Source organism: Ictalurus furcatus, chromosome 13, assembly GCF_023375685.1.
Source record: "Ictalurus furcatus strain D&B chromosome 13, Billie_1.0, whole genome shotgun sequence".
Lineage (NCBI taxonomy): Eukaryota > Metazoa > Chordata > Actinopteri > Siluriformes > Ictaluridae > Ictalurus > Ictalurus furcatus.
This window is the reverse complement of record NC_071267.1, coordinates 1,916,405-1,934,016: the sequence shown is the minus strand read 5'-3', so window position 1 is coordinate 1,934,016 and position 17,612 is coordinate 1,916,405. Positions and strand designations below refer to the sequence as shown.

General features: G+C 41.7%; 1 protein-coding gene across 1 annotated transcript; it reads right to left on the bottom strand.

Moving 5' to 3' along the window:
• Positions 1 to 11,205: 11,205 nt before the first annotated feature.
• LOC128617448 (pancreatic secretory granule membrane major glycoprotein GP2-like) lies at positions 11,206 to 16,197 on the bottom strand. Its single transcript, XM_053640572.1, has 7 exons — positions 15,457 to 16,197; positions 13,782 to 13,889; positions 13,014 to 13,198; positions 12,337 to 12,491; positions 11,806 to 12,048; positions 11,556 to 11,718; positions 11,206 to 11,462 (listed from the first exon to the last, which is right to left on the bottom strand). Exons 1-7 carry the CDS (start codon positions 15,554 to 15,556, stop codon positions 11,385 to 11,387), a joined length of 1,032 nt encoding a protein of 343 aa, XP_053496547.1. The 5' UTR covers positions 15,557 to 16,197; the 3' UTR covers positions 11,206 to 11,384.
• Positions 16,198 to 17,612: the final 1,415 nt, after the last annotated feature.

The following is a 17,612-nucleotide window of genomic DNA, read 5'->3' as shown; positions in this document are numbered from 1 at the left end:
CAGCCTAGTACAGCCTAGTCCACCTTGCCAGTCTCAGCACTCCAGTGAGTGCATTGATGCATCAAGCCTGAAGGTGATAGTACAGCAAGATTCTTCACCTCCACCATTCTTCAGGGGCGATAAGAGTGATTCATTTACTGTGCATGAGTGGGAAGATATGATGTGCAGTTATTTATACAGAATGAAATGCAGAATGTGAACTGATGTCTCTGGTCTCAACATGAGCAGATTGGCTGGCAAAGCGAGTGATGTGGTTAAGGTGTCTCTGCGATGCCACCCTGAACTGAGTGCCAGTGAGCTTCCAAGTGCGGTGTTTGACATACTGAAACGCAACTTCAGTGAGTTGGCTTACTCAAACATGCCTACAGCTGACTTCTATAATACTGTCCCAAGAGCAGATGAAAGTCCCATAGATTACTGGATACGGCTTAACAAGGCCATAGATGTTGCTGAGGAGCGCTTGCACAGATGTAATAAGAATGTTGAGGATCCTGCTGCTGAAGCGGTCATGATGTTTAATTCACATTGCCCAGACCCAAGTCTCGCTATGTCTTTTCAGTTTAAGCCAACTGAGCAGTGGCGCGCTGCTGAGGTCTCTCCGAGGATGGAGCACACAATGTCTTTATTAGCTTGCAGCCAGTGCGATGTTATGGCATGCCGCAATTCTGTGTCCAGTTCTCCTCAGCAGCCTGTTTCCATGCCAGCCCAGTCTCTGCCTCTTGTAAGTCATCTTAATCCTAATGCTGTTCCATTCTCTCCAGACACCAGTCTTCAGCATATGGTTGGCATGATGGATAGAGTCCTGTCATTGTGCCCTGCCTCTTTAACTTCATCAAGTCCGGTTCCTGCAGGCAAAATTTCAGACTTCAAAACCAACTTAGGCTATGCATGTAGGGTCTGTAGATCCAAGGAACACACTACGTACGCACATTGTAGATGTCAGAGGCTATGTCATCACTGTCTCAGTCCTGGCCACTTTAAGAGTGACTGCCTTAAGGTAGCATGCCCTGTGAATCCCTCAGATACTGCTCAGGTAAACTGAACAGCTCATGTGATAGCTGGGGTAGTATGGGCAATTTTACTAAAACCCTCGCAGAAGAGACAGATGGGCATAATATTTTTGTGAGCAGCTGCAAGCAATTGCCAGAAGACAAAACTGTGTTATATGTGGGGTCTCAGAGAGTTGATGGGGCGAGTCAGTTGTTTTATGCTCCTGTGACAGTTTGCGACCGTTACACATTAACGGGGTTACTGGATTCTGGTAGTATGTCCTGCACGCTCAGTGAGGAGGGTGAGTCCAAGTTCAAGCTGATGGTCTCCTTCCACATCCTTAAGCGAGTCCCAGTAATGTGGTTCTAATTGGCTGTGGTGGCCTTACAACTGTGGCAAAGTGTACATAAGACTTGGAGATTGAAGTCTATGGATTTAAGTTTGTTGTTCCAACTCTTGTTGTGCCTGGACAAAGAGACAAGTTCATAGTTGGAAGCAATGTGATCAAATGTGTTCTGCAAAAGATGAAGTCGCATGACAAGTACTGGGAGCTTGTTTCCTGCAATAACAGTAATCCTGAGTGTGAGCAATTCTTTGAACTTTTGAGCTGCATCTCCCGATGGTCTTAGCCTCAACAGTCTGATAAACTTGGCACTGTGAAACACTGTCAGGCAATAACTCTACTTCCCAAATGTGAGTATCTAGTTTGGGGCAAATTGCCAGCTAATGTACCTGTTTCCGCAGGGAGCAGTATAATTGTTGAGCCAACCACTGCACGTTCGTTACCTAGAAACATCCTTGTCGGATGTGTAGTAACCGTGGGGCAATCGATGGGTGCCAATCGATGGGTGCCAGTGAAAATACTAAACCCAAATCCAACATCAGTGACTCTTCGCCATAACACTAAACTGGCCAACGTTTCTTCCTGTCTAGCTGTGGAGGATTTCACTGTCATACAGGGTTTAAGTAGAACCCATTGTCACGTTCCTGATTTGGACCCCTTCAAAACTGTTTCATCCTCTGATCCAGAACAATTGCTGAGAGACTATGGTCTGAAGGACATTGACATGGATGGGTGTGAGGTTTCTAAGATGTGGAAGAGGAAATTGGTAGCTCTTATTGTGTCCTACCATGAGGTTTTCTCCAAAGATAAGCTGGATTGTGGAGAGGGAAAGGATTTTGTGCAAAGGATCCACCTTTATGATGAGCACCCATTCCGTCTGCCTTATCGCCGCATCCCTCCTTTCGACTACCAAAAATTGAGAGGTGTGGTCAGAGATGGAGGAGAAAGGCATTATCAGCAAATCTGTGAGTGAGTATGCATCACCCTTAGTGATGGTCTGGAAAAAAGATGGTAATCTGAGGGTCTGCACCGATTTTCACTGGCTCAATGCTAAAACCACCAAAGATGCCCACCCTCTACCCCATCAAGCTGACTGCCTCACAGCCTTGGGAGGTAATGCATTTTTCAGCACCACAGACTTAACTTCAGGATTTTACAACCTCCTGCTCCATGTGTCTGACCGATGATACACTGCCTTCACAACGCCAATGGGCTTGTATGAGTATAATCGTCTTCCTCAAGGCCTTTGCAATAGCAACGCATCTTTCACACGCATGATGCTCAGCATTTTTGGTGACTTTAACTTTTCCAGTCTTCTCTGCTATCTTGATTACTTGTTGGTCTTTGCACCTTCTAAACAGGAGGCATTAACTCGTTTGGAGATTGTGTTTTCTCAGTTGAGAACCAGCAACCTGAAGCTAGCACCTAAAATGTGTCACTTTCTAAGAAAATCCGTAAAGTTTCTGGGCCATGTGATAGATGGTTCTGGTGTTTCAGAAAGCTGATGGTTGTCACAAGAGAACGGGCACTCTCCGGGAGTTGAAGCCGCAGGACTGGACCCCAGGCTGTGATGTGGCCTTTGAGGCGTTAAAAAGTGCCCTTGTTGACACTGTGGTACTGGCTCATCCAGATTTTGAGGGTCCTTTTCTTCTTCGTACTGACGCTTCATTAGATGGCCTAGGTGCAGTACTCTCTCAGATCCCTGCTGGTGAGGACAAGGTGAGACCAATAGCGTTTGCTAGTAGGGCTTTGAGCCACAGCCAATCTAAATATCCTGCGCACAGATTGGAATTCTTGGCGCTTAAGTGGGCAGTGTGTGACAATTTCAGTCACTGGCTTAAAGGCCATGAGTTTACTGTTTGGATGGATAATAATCCGCTAACATATATTATGACCAAGCCAAAATTGGATGCATGCGAGCAGCATTGGGTCTTGAAACTTGCTCCATATTCTTTTGAGATCAAATACGTTCCTGGAAAACTCAACGTGGTGGCAGACGCGCTCGGCAGGGATCCATTTGTCAGGCCAGTGAGTCAGAGGCTTTTGTCAGAGCCATATTCTGAACTGTTGAGACAAGTATACAGTGTAGAAGATGGAAATGTGTAAGAGGAGTTAGGATCATTAATTAGGATCAGGTCCACTTGATGTTGGGCTGGATACATCAATGATTGCTGATGACGTGTCTTCCATTCTGTCCTCCTGTGATGAATGGGAAACAGGAACTGAATGTAGAGCAACATCATTTGCTGAACAGCTGACCTCTTTAATTAGTGGTGATGAAGAAGTGTTTCATTCCCTTTCACTGACAGACTTGCAAGAACATAAAGACCCTGTCATTGCTACTGTCTTATTATGTTGGCAGGAGGTGCAGACCATCAAGACGTGAACGTGCCAATGAAAACCTATGCATGTTGCAGATTCTGAGGCAGTGGGATAAACTTTCAGTGCTTAATGGAATTCTGTACAGCGCCATTAAAGACCCGCTCACCAAGCACAAGCACAAGAAGTTCCAACTTGTTTTACCTAAATCCTTAAAATCTCAGGCACTTTCGGGTGTAGCCGAGGGCATCCACCCACTTTGTCTTTAGCCCATCAGAGGATTTTTCTGGCTCAATATGGAACATGATGTGCGGGATTATGTGAGGAAATGTCCCAGGTGTGTCCTCAGCAAAACTCCGGAACCTGCAGCGAGAGCCACTTTGGAGAGTATTAAAACCACAGTCCCATTGGAGCTTGTATGCATTGACTTCTGGTCTGCTGAGGATCAGACCAACAAATCTTTGGATGTTTTGGTGATCACAGATCACTTCACAAAGCTAGAGCATACATTTCCGTGTCAAGACCAGACGACTAAAAGAGTGGCTAAAAAACTGTGGGATGTTTTTTTCTGTGTCTGGATTTCACCAACGCATCCATTCTGACCAGGGGGCTACCTTTGAGAGCGAGCTGATTGCCAAGCTTCTTGAACTGGCTGGCATCGACAAGTCTAGAACCACTCCTTAACACCCGATGGGGAACGATGTTACCGAAGGTTTCACTAGGACATTAGGTAACATGTTGAGGTCCCTTCCACCTCAAGAGTATGGGCTAGTTTTAGGGAGAAATTGGGAGTAAAGGTGAGTCTAACTTCAGTATACCACCCTTAAGCCAATGGGCAGGCTGAATGGGCCAAGCAAGAGGTGGGTTATTTTCTACATACTTTCTGTGCTAATAACACTGAAGATTGGGTCCAGTTCTTACCATGGTCTAAATATGCCCAGAACTTGTTACGCCACTCTACCACACAACCCACTCCTTTCCAATGCGTCCTAGGCTACCAACCACCACTGTTCCTATGGAATCTTTGCTTGCCTGTCTGACATCTCAAACTGGATGAGGGAACATCACCTTAAGCTCAACTTGGCAAAAACTGAGCTTCTCATCATCACAGCCTGCCTGTCAATCAACCACAACCTCAATGTACAGCTCAGATCAACCACACTCAAGCCAGCCAGGACAGCCAGGAACCTTGGGTGACTTTCGCTGACAACTTGACCTTTACAGACCATATTTCATGATGCATGATCCGGTAGGTTCATTCTGTATAACATCAGGCTACACAGCTACTAGTCCAGGCTCTAGTCATCTCAAAACTGGAATAATGCAATGCACTATTCTCAGGCCTCCCAGCCAGCTCCATCAAACCTCTTCAAATGATTCAGAATGCAGCAGCACGCCTCGTCGTCAACCAGCCAAAAAGAACCCACGTCACACCGGCCTTTATCTCCCGCCAGTGGCTTCCTGTAGCTGCATAAATCAAATTCAAGGACTTGTCTGGAACAGCACACCCCTGTCTCCTTGAGGCTTACTTTCCCTCACGCAATCTGCAATCGGTTAATGACCAAAGCTTAATAGTGCCTACTTAGCATGGCTCAAGGCCCCTATCCAGACCCTTCAAACTAACTGTTCCTGAGTGGTGGAATGAACTTCCAACCTCAATCCGGACTGCAGAATCTGTCACTTTTATCAAAAAACAGCTAAAGACCCACTTCCTCCGTGAGCACTTAACTAACTCCTAAACTCCTAACCCCTGCATTATTTTAAAAAAACAATTTTTTTTTTAAAAAAGCAAAAAAAAACTTACTCTGGCTCTTACACTTCTACTCTGCACACTTTGCTTCTCTATAACTCAATTATAAATCTTGCATGGTAGAACTACTTTTTTTATTGTTCTCCGCTTGGTATTGCTTTGCTTGTATTTCCTAATTTATAAGTTGCTTTGGATAAAAGCTTCTACTAAATGAATAAATGTTAATGTTAATGTAATGCCAACCCCATCGATTCTCCATCAGTTGATGAATGTTTGGGATAACACCCATCAAATTAGGATAAAGAGTTAGCGTCACAGTCTGACCTACGCATCGAGTCCCTGGACCCTCCCATTACTGTCAACATCCTGGATTGGAAAGTCCTGGCCTGGACTGCCCCATTGCTACTTGTGCTTTCCAGGCACCACCATGAGAAGGTTCAGCTGAATCTCATCTCCTCCCCAGGTAACCCGCTGGTGCTAGGCTATTCTTGGCTGAAAAGACACAACCCCCATATAGACTGGTCAGCAGGGAGTGTCATGAGTTGGAGCCCTTTTTGTTAGTCTTCATGCGTGAAATTAACCCTTCCTCTCACTATGGCCACCACAGGTTCCCCAATGCCCACTCCTCCAGACCTCTCCACTGTGTCTCCCGAGTACCACAACCTGGGAAAGGTTTTTAGCAAGGCCTTTCCTTACCACCTCATTGCCCATATGATTGTGCTATCAACCTCCTCCCTGGAGCTGCCCTCCCATCTGGTCATTTATATAACCTGTCCAGTCTTGAGAGAGAGACCATGGAGAAATACATAATGGAATCCCTCGTTGCCGGTATCATCCAACCTTCCTCCTCCAACCTGGGTGCTGGCTTCTCCTTGGTGGCCAAGAAAGATAAGACCTCAAGAACATCAGAGTGGAGAAGTGCCCTCTGCCACTCCTCAACTCTGCCTTTGAGCCACTTCATGGGGCAACTATTTTCACAAAGTTGGACCTGCAGAACGCTTACCACCTGGTCAGGATCAGAGCAGGGGGCATGTGGAAGACTGCATTCAACACCCCTCTGGGCCACTTCGAATAGCTGTTCATGCCTTTCAGCCACACCAATGCTTCAGTTGTGTTTCAAGCTCTCGTCAATGACGTACTCCAGGACTTCCTGAATCATGTTGTGTTTGTTTATTTGGATGACATACTGATATTCTCCCTCATGCTCACTGAGCACACTCTCCATGTCCAAGTCCTGCAGCAGCTTCTGGAGAACCACTTGTTTGTCAAAGCTGAAAAATGTGAGTTTCATGTTCCCAAAGTCACATTCCTGGGGTACATCATCGAGATCGACTGAGATAAGGCTAACCCTTAGAAGATCTGGGATGTAGTCAAATGGTCCAGGCCCTCTACCATCAAGCAGCTCCAATGGTTCCTGGGGTTTGCCAATTTTTATCCCCGCTTCATCAAAAACTACAGCCGGTTGGTGGCACCCCTCAGTAGACTCACTTCCACCTTTCCACCCTTCATATGGACCCCTAAGGCTGAGTCTGTATTCTCCAAACTGAAGGAGCTGTTTACCTCTGCCCATGTGTTGATTCAGCCTGACACCTCACTGCAGTTCATCGTAGAGCCTCTGACTCAGGTGTGGGTGTGGTGTGAGATGTTGAAGGATGGGGAGATATGCCAGTGCCGTGGTAATTCTAGTCTATATGTGACTTCATTGGTTGGCTTGTTGTTGAATGGACCAATATATCTGTGTTTGAGGTTTTTTTTACATTGATGTGGGTGACAAAGGTCTTGTGTGGAGAGGTTGGTAGTTAGGGTTGGGTCCCCTGTGTTTATCAGCTTGTTAATTGTTTTGCTGTGAGGTTGTTCTAGTCTTTGATGGGTGTTCACCCAAACTTGTTCACTCCTACGAAACCATTCATCAAATGATGGAGAATTGGTGGGGCTGCCATTACATTTACATTTATTCATTTAGCAGACACTTTTATCCAAAGCAACTTACAAATGAGAAAATACAAGCAAAGCAATATCAAGCACAGAACAATACAAGTAGTGCTACCATAGAAGATTTATAATTGAGTTCTAGAGAAGCAAAGAGCGCAGAGTAGAGGTGTAAGAGTAAGTTGTTGTTTTTTTATAACGTGGGGTTTAGCATTTTAGGGGTTAGTTAAGTGCTCACGGAAGAGGTGGTCTTTAGCTGTTTTTTGAAAATAGCAAAGATTCTGCGGTCCAGATTGAGGTTGGAAGTTCATTCCACCACTGAGGAACATTTAGTTTGAAGGTTCTGGATAAGGACCTTGAGCCAAACTGAGTAGGCACTACTAAGAGTCGGTTGTTAACTGACTGCAGATTGCGTGAGAGAACGTAAGCCTCAAGGAGAGTGTTAAGGTAGGGGGGTGCTGTTCCAAACAAGGTCCTTTACATGAGTGTCATGGCCTTGGATTTTATACAGGCAGCTAGCCAGTGGAGGGAGATGAAAAGGGGTGTGTCATGGGTTCTTTTGGGCTCGTTGAAGACAAGGCGTGCTGCTGCATTCATCATTTAAAGAGGTTTGATGGAGCTGGCTGGGAGGCCTGAGAATAGTGTGTTGCAGTAGTCCAGTTTTGAGATGACAAGAGCCTGGACTAATAGCTTGGACTAGTAGCTGTGTAACCTGTTGGGTGAAATAGGGTCCGATTTTCTCGATGTTCTACAGAAAGAACCTACAGGATCATGCAGTTGTTGAAATATGGTCTGTAAAGGTCAAGTTGTCATCAAAAGTCACCCCAAGGTTCCTGGCTCTCCTGGTTGGCTTGAGTGTGGTTGAGCTGAGCTGTACAGTGAAGTTGTGGTTAATTGAGGGGCAGGCTGGGATGAGCAACTTGGCTTAAGTTGAGCTTTAGGTGGTGTTTCCTCATTCAGTTTGAGATGTCAGACAGGCAAGCAGAGATTCAAGGGAACAGTGGTGGTTGGTAGCCTAGGACGTATTGGAAAGGAGTGAGTTGTGTGCAGAGTGGTGTAACATGTCCTGGGCATATTCACCCCATGGTAAGAACTGGGCCCAGGGTTCAGGGTTATTAGCACATAAAGTATGTAGAAAATAACCCCCCTCTTGGTTGGCCCATTCAGCTTGCCATTGGCTTGAGGGCGGTATCCAGAAGTTAGACTCACCTTCACTCCCAATTTCTCCATAAAACTAGCCCATACTCTTTAGGTGCACTTTGGACACATGGTTATATAGTAGTTTTGCAGTGGAAAAGGTGGATGGTAGGTGGGGGAGTGGTTCCCAATGTCATAGTTTCTCTCAGGCAAAGTGAATTTTCAGGAATAGAAGGCAGTGAGGTGGAGTTTAAGCTTATCTCTGAAGCGTTGAGAGAGGATAGCTCCCACTCTTGTCTCTGATGTGTCCACTTCCATGATGAAAGGTTTATATGGGCCAGGATGTTTAAGAATGGGAGCAGTGGTGAGTACAGTTTTTAATTTGACCATGGCTTGTTCTGCAGCTGGTAGCCAGGTGAGGTGCTTGGGTTTCCTTCATTTGAATGAAGTCAGAGGTTGGGCAATGGAGCTAAATCCACTGAAAAAACATTGATATAATGTTGAAAAGCCTAGATTTCTCTATAAATCTTTTATAGTACCTGGTTGGGCCATTCAAGAACTGCAGTAATTTTTGCCTAGTCCATGGAAACTCCCTCTGCATTGATTATATAGCCAAAAAACGAAACTGTGGTCTTGTGGAATTCGCATTTATCCCCTTTACATAAAGCTGGTGTTGCAAGAGCTTTTGTAGAACCTGGCAAATACTATGTATGTGGGTTTCATAGGAGGGGGAGTACACCAAAATATCATCTATGTATGCGATCACATATTTTCCCAGCATGTCTCTCAGTAAATCATTCACCAGGCATTAAAAAGCTGAGGGGGCACAAGAGAGCCATTATGGCATTACACAGTACTCATAGTGGCCGCTAGATGTTCTGAAAGCCGTCTTCCACTCATCCCTTTTGGTATACGTACCAGATTGTAGGTTCTTCTGAGATGGAGTTGGTGAAGAAACCAAAGTGGAGGGCACTAATGGTAAAGAGTACGTAACCAGTAGAAGCAACAGTGTCATCTGTGGTGTTTCTCCCTTTCCACTTCATTGATCCTAGCTCACCACAGCTGTGTGGGCTCATGCTTCCTGGATTGGCAAAGTCTCTCTCCCCATGCGATGTAGGTCGATAAAGAAGAAGATGATCGAGATAAATTGCTAGACCGATTAGTGAATCTGGCTTGAGTTGCTCATAATCGCATGTGAGTTCGGTGAGAATTTCAGGTTGTAATCCTTGCAGGTGTGCTGTGTTAGAAGCTAGGTGATTGTGAATGGGGAAACGTGTGTGTGTTCTGGGTATTTGAGTCCGTGGTGGCCATATTTGTAGGCCGCTGTGCTTGCTGGGATGTTAAATCCATGACAAGCTGTGATATGACAACCAGCTTAAAAATTACCCTCACCTCCAATATTTCCCATTAATTCCTTATTAAATCTTTTACATGGATTATAAAAGTGTATTACTCTAATAATCTGGTTTCCAGTTCTTGCACCACTACAGATTCTAATTCATTCACCTCATTCACCCCCACCTCCCTGAATGCTACTCCTTTTTTAATGAAGGTTACTACTCTTCCACCATTCCCTTTAATCCTATCCTTACATACTGCAAAATGTCCTTGGACCACAAAATTTAAATGAGGCTTCAACCAGGATACTTGTATGCATATTATATGAGGTTTATCACTGATGGTATATGTATACTTTTTGAATTCTTGTCCATTTGCTACAAAACTCTTGCCTTCCACTGCAAGATTACAAAAACCATTATGAGCCGCCACATACTGTCTGAGTATTTGTAGTTTGCATTTTTAACTTCTCATTTATCTGGTCTACTGTTAATTCGTCTACTTTCATGTACTTATCTGCCACTTTAATGATTATCCTTGTTCTTTTAGTTCTACTCTTGATTTGGGCAGAACAGTTTACTACTTTTTCAATAAACATTATGAAAGACGATTTACCTTCCATAATTTTGTTTTCATTTTTTTTTTTTTTTTTCCTTGATTCAAACACTCATTTCTCATCCTTTGGGCTCCAAGTATCTTTTTGCTTCCTTCTTTTCTATTGACTAAACTCATTTAATTGTCTCCGCATAAGTCAGTCCTTCTGCTATCTTTATATTTTGTACCTTGACAGCATTTATTCTTACTCGACAACCTCCATACTCCGCACTATGTTTTCCCCTGCAATTGCAACATTTAGGTTTCACTCCTTCCTTACACTTTCCATATTCATGGTCCCCTCCACATCTTGCACAACAGTGTTTTTCTTTACATACTGCCACCAAATGTTAGTACTTCTGACAGTTAAAGCTAGGGTGGAATATATGGCCTAACTACATAACTCATTACTCCAAGAAACACTTTTTCCTCTTCAAAATGGTGCATAACTAAGAGGCTATCCATCCTCTCCTTATTTTGAGTGTATTTCAGCCACTTAGAATCTATCACTGTTGCTCCCGAAACACTTTTCTTAATTACATCAGTAGAAACGTTAGTGGGCATTCCTGTGATAACTCCTCTCACCCATTTCTTCTGTCCCGCAACAATGCATGAAGCATTTAATCCTAGTAAGAATTTTAATCCTAGGGCTGCCTTCTGTTGTTTGCGGCCTTTTCAAAACAAAGTATCTTACCATCTCGCAGCATCTTAGCACTTTCAATGCTTCCTACTGATTCTGTCGGCACCTTTGAAAGTTTCAAAGGATTCAAGTTGTATAATAAAAACAATAAGAATAAAATGCTTGAAAGATTTATTATGACTGATTAAGGCAGCACAGATGAGTACAATCACTTACAAGATGTTATGAATTTAAAAAAGCTGAATTTTTATAATTTGCATTTATGATTAAAGCAAAGCAATACTTAATGATTAAAGATAAAACAAAAATGAAAATAAAATGATAGAAAGTTTAAAGCAAACAAATCAGAATTCCATGGAAATGGCAGCTGAATCGTAGAAATCTACAGCTCGGCGTCTTCTGGAAAGGCCTCCAGTGCACATCTGAGAGAGGAAATGAGAAAATAAATGCATGAATTGCAAATGAAAATGGAATTCCTAATATTCCAAAGCATGACTCTTAACATGTCTTCATACCTGTGCACAATTGCCTGTCTCTAGCAGACAGAGATGGACCTGGCAGTGCAGGTAGATCTTGTTGGAGAAGCCGGTGAATGTGAACATCCTGAAGGAGAAGTAGCTGGTCGTGGAGACACCGTTCTGCAACACCGCCACCGTGCCATCATTGGGGTTCGGACACCTGGAGAGAAGAAGACATTACTTTTCCGTAAGTTATCTGATAGGTACAAATAGGTAACATTTTTCGTCTCTTTTTTTTTCCACGTACTCGTTACTGATCAGGTCCCAGCGGATGTAATAGTCGATCTGGTTGATGGGCGTGGCCCAGCAGCTGTCCAGCACAAGCCCGATTTGAGTGCTGTCGAACTGATCCACTTGCACAGCTATATACATCTGATGGTTCACATCTAGGGTCACATTGCCAAAGAGTGGATCCTGGAATGTAGCATCGGTATACGGGATCATGGTGATCTGGTACGAGCCCTCGGTAGACAGATACTTGCTGATTACACTGTGAACAGAAATAAATGCATTTAAAATCTAAAACAATAATAATAATAATAATAATAAGAAGAAGAAGAAGAAGAAGAAGAGGATTAGTTATATTTTTATGGTACCTTTAATGTATTAATTTCATTATTAATTATTAGCAATTATAAAATGTCAAATGGAGTTAAAATGAGTTAAATGAGAGAAAAGCTAAAATAAAATGATGTTTAAAGCTGCTTTTGAAAACTGCAGAAGATTAGCATAGCATAAAGTATGTCTGCTTAAATTGTGACACTGCTGCTAGATTTACCCTCCTCTGCCTTCAATAGCCGTGGGCATGGAGATGCTCTGGATGAGTGGATACACACAGGAAAAGTTGATGTTGAGGCCACCAGCACGACTGATCACACCTATACCATCAGTTGTCCCAACGCTGTTCTTGAAGCTGATGTGTGTGCTGTTATTCTAAAGAAACACACATAGAAAGACAATAATTGCCTGAATTATAGGGCTATTTGATGTCTGCAATATAACATACTGCAATGTTTCTGTTAGCTTAGCTAATAATACAGACAATATGAGTGCCAGGCCATGAGTGAAATTTATTTTAGTCCTCAGATTAACACACCATTCTGTGAGATACTTCATCTGACAAAGGTGAAAGTGCATTCACATGTTATGTTCTAAAACTGCACATATGAACCTAAGTAAACGTGCCGACATAAATAAAACCACATGTGAATAATTGATGTGGAAAACATACATTTAGGCCATGTCCTGTGATAGGTCAGTTGAAAAATATTAATTCATTTACATGACAGTCAGCGGTATTAAAGGATATCAAAGGCATTCTCAGTTAGTCTTGCACTTTATTACAAATGCTTTACTGTTTTATGCTCTTACAAGTTGATCTCAAAATTTGTTTCAATAAATAAACAAACAAACCAACAATAATGAACATAATATAAAAGAGTGCTGGTTTTGTACCTCCAGAGTTGTGCCACACATGTTGAAATTACTGTCAAAGCTGAACACCAGCCTGTTATCTTGGAGCTCCCCTTTGCAGTTTTGGTCGTTCATGTGGAGATTATCTGCAGAATATCCGTCTTCAAAGAGTTCACAGCGAGAAAGAGACAGTGATCCAGTACTTCCTGAACATGTCTCAATGGCATCTGAGGGAAAATAGAGCCAACAGTCAGAAAACTGCCTAGTTACTTCTCAGAGAAATTCATAAAAGGAAACTGTAACATTGGTTTATATCCTGGATTGGCTCCTAAACTCAGGATTCACTGTAACATTCGAAAGATTAGCAATAGGTTAATGTTATGTTATTTAAATAAATATGTTGTTTAATAATCTATTATTGTTTTTTAAAATTAAATATTATTTAATTAAATATTCTCTAAAGCTTGTACCAACATCTAGCCACTAAAGGCCTTAGTATATTCCACACAGAGAAGAAGTTTGGGTGGTTTCCCCATGCAATGTGATGTAAATGTGGAGACAACAGACATCATGTAGAGGCTTTGTTTGACTTTTTGTATACATGGGAGACAAACATGCTACATGACCAGTCTGTTACTGATCCTCTCGGACAAGGTGTGTCCAAACTGATTTATACCAAAGATAGATGCCGTTTATTTTAACAGCTTATGAATGTGGTTTTGTCTTCTCACAACCCTTTCAAACATATGATGCTACATTAGCATGCTACACTGATGTTGGGGAGAAATAATAGTAAAATGAGAAAAGTACCGTAAGGATTTGGGCCGCGCGTTGTAATGTACCCACAGGCACAGCCATAATCTCCATTTATCTGACTACAGACTTCATCCCAGGAGCAAATCATACTCCCACAGAGTGCTACAAAGAGAGACAAGCAGAATGACATAATCACACTATAATTTTATTACCAAACTGGGGTCAGATATTCATAAATTAAACTAGCCAACAAAGCTTACTTACTCAGTTCTATAGTATAATTATAATAGTACAGTATAACTGAAAAAAAAAAAAAAAAAAAAAACATAATATGGTGGACTATTTTCCTATAACAGCATGTCACAGAGTGTTTTGGGTGGGACATTTAGGCAGTGGTTGATTGATTGCCATGTCAACCAGCTGTGGTTATTGAAATCCCATGCTCTTTTGTCTGGTTCCCATGGTGTGGGGGAAAATTGTGTCACTTAGTTGCTCTTCGCGATGTTGTGATTTTTAGTAAGAGACAAAATGGAGGTCAACGTGTTAGCTCAGGCCTTTGTAGCCTTCTAGCCTTGTTAATTTATTATTGCTTAGACTGCATTGAATATCCGTACTACCCTACTAAACAGTAGGCGAAAAGCAGAACGCCAAAGAAGTAGTATGTCTGACTTCTTAGTATTCATAAAACAATATTCAAGAAATACCCAGATTTCTTGGTCAATATTGCTTTGCAATACTGCTTTGGTCAATATTCTGCAGTTTGGACCCACTGGACATTGTGTATACCGCGCTATCCCAAGCAGAGCATCTGGATTGTATTTATGCCAAACACTTATACTGATCAGTATCTAATGTATCAACCGCCGAGCAGTAGGTACTGAATCAAAGGCAGTAGGTACTGTCAAAGTATGTGATTTCGGACGCAGCCTCAGGGTGTTTCTCAAACGGTGTTCCTCAAAACGATATGCGTCCTAGTAATGCTGCATATCTCAGCTGCAACGTCATCAAGCACCATGAAAGGCTGTCTCAATTTGTAGGATCCTTGGAAGGCAGCCTTCTTTCTGTGGCCTTCATTTTGAAGGATGTATCAGTGTATCCTTTGCATCCTCCAATCACCCACAATCCTTTGCATACATTCCGAAATTCACGAAAAATATGGTGTGTCAGCACTGAGCTCCCCCAAGTTTGTTATGAAATGTAAGACAAAAATGTCTTCCAAGATGAAGGCTTTCATGTTTTCTTTTATTTTGTTGTAAATTGAATATTGCCCATGTTATAAACCATAGACATATAAATACATAGATGCCTCATGTATGTCAACATCACTGCCATATTGGTCCGGGAAACTTGCCATTAATATTATAACTGGATAGGAGAAAAGATGCCTGACTTGTGTGCAGTTTGACGTTGTACTGTACAAACCTTCACACAATCCAAACAAGAAGAATTACCTTTCGCAGGTAAGCCTTTGCAGTTGTTTCTGGTTGTAGTTGGTATTTATAACATTAGGTTGACAGCTAACTAATTGGCCACCAGAGTCAGGCTATTAATAGCTAGGGATAATGATAGTCAGCTATGAGACTTCATAAGAAATCATATAAAGTTTATATGTATATTAGTATTTATACATCTATGTTATAAACCACTGGGAGACCACAAAAGGTTGTTATATGATTCACGCCGTGACCGCAGGGGCAGAAACCTTCATGATGTAGCCATGCGTACTTACTAGGCTGTGTCGAGCAGCATGCCTTGTTTTCAACCAGCCCAAAAGAATCCATGTCACACCCCTCTTCATCTCTCTCCATTGGTTTGCTGAAGCCGCCCATATCAAATTCAACGCCTTGATGCTCACGTACAAGACCTTGTCTGAAACAGCACCTCTCTACCTCAACACTCTCCTTGAGGTTTATGTTCCTTCACGCAACCTGCTATCAGTTAACGACTGACAACTGGTAATGCATACTCAGAGAGGCATGAGGTCCCGTTGCAGAACCTTCAAACTGACTGACACTCAGTGATGGAATGAACTTCCATCCTCAATCCGTACGGAAGAATCTGTCGCTATCTCCAAAAAAAGGCTAAAGACAGACCTCTTTTTTGAACACAACTAACTTTGCCCCCTGAGGTGTTTAATGAAGCAAAGTGACTGTTATCACTCAAAAGTTGATAATTTTCCTATACCAACAATTTGGAGTTATAAAATAAGAACATATAATATATTTTTTAAACCGTTTAAATTTACATTTGATGTTGTGAAACAAACAAACAAAAAGTTAGCGTCTGACCAATCACAATCCAGATTTCAACATCACTGAGAGATTAACATAATTTACAGTATATACTCCATTTTGTTCTTCTCAACTCAAAGAAAAAGAAGAAAATAATGACCTGTAAACTGAAAAGCCCAGGAAAATGATTAATCTGTACATTGTTCCAATTATTATGAAATATATTGGTGTGTATTTAACAATGTATCAGATCGCATATGATTAAGGACAATATAATGTGTGGACGTAATGTTCACATGTTTATATATACTGTAAACACACAGTAAGTGAAACTTTACCTGGTGTTGGGGTTGATGTTGATGTATCTGTATGAGAGAGAGAGAGAGAGAGAGAGAGAGAGAGAGAGAAAGAACAATACAAATGAATGATTCATCTGTACACTGTTCCAATTATTATGAAACATATTGGTGTGTATTTAGCAATGTATCAGATCGCATATGATTAAGGACAATATAATATGTGGACGTAATGTTCACATGTTTATATATACTGTAAACACACAGTAAGTGAAACTTTACCTGGTGTTGGGGTTGATGTTGATGTATCTGTATGAGAGAGAGAGAGAGAGAGACAGAGAGAGAACAATACAAATGAATGATTCATTTGTACATTGTTCCAATTATTATGACATATATTGGTGTGTATTTAACAATGTATCATATTGCATGTGATTAAGGACAATATAATGTGTGGAAGTAATGTTCACATGTTTATATATACTGTGAACACACAATAAATGAAACTTTACCTGGTGTTGGGGTTGATGTTGATGTATCTGTATGAGCGAGAGAGAGAGAGAGTGTGTGAGAGAGAGAGAGTGTGTGTGTGAGAGAGAGAGAGAGAGAGAGAGAGAAAGAAAGAACAATACAAATAAATAATTAATTTGTACACTGTTCCAATTATTATGAAACATATTGGTGTGTATTTAAAAATGTATCAGATCGCATATGATTAAGGACAATATAATGTGTGGACGTAATGTTCACATGTTTATATATACTGTAAACACACAGTAAGTGAAACTTTACCTGGTGTTGGGGTTGATGTTGATGTATCTGTATGAGAGAGAGAGAGAGAGAGTGTGAGAGAGAGAGAGTGAGAGAGAGAGAGAGAGTCAGAGAGAGAGAGAGAGAAAGAAAGAACAATACAAATGAATAATTAATTTGTACATTGTTCCAATTATTATGAAATATATTAGTGTTTATTTGACAATGTATCAGATCGCATATGATTAAGGACAATATAATGTGTGGACGTAATGTTCACATGTTTATATATACTGTAAACACACAGTAAGTGAAACTTTACATGGTGTTGATGTTGATGTTGATGTATCTGTATGAGAGAGAGAGAGAGTGTGTGTGTGAGAGAGAGAGAGAGAGAGAGAGAGAGAGAGAGCAATACAAATGAATGATTCATCTGCACACTGTTCCAATTATTATGAAACATATTGGTGTGTATTTAGCAATGTATCAGATCTCATATGATTAAGGACAATATAATGCGTGGACGTAATGTTCACATGTTTATATATACTGTAAACACACAGTAAGTGAAACTTTACCTGGTGTTGGGGTTGATGTCGATGTATCTG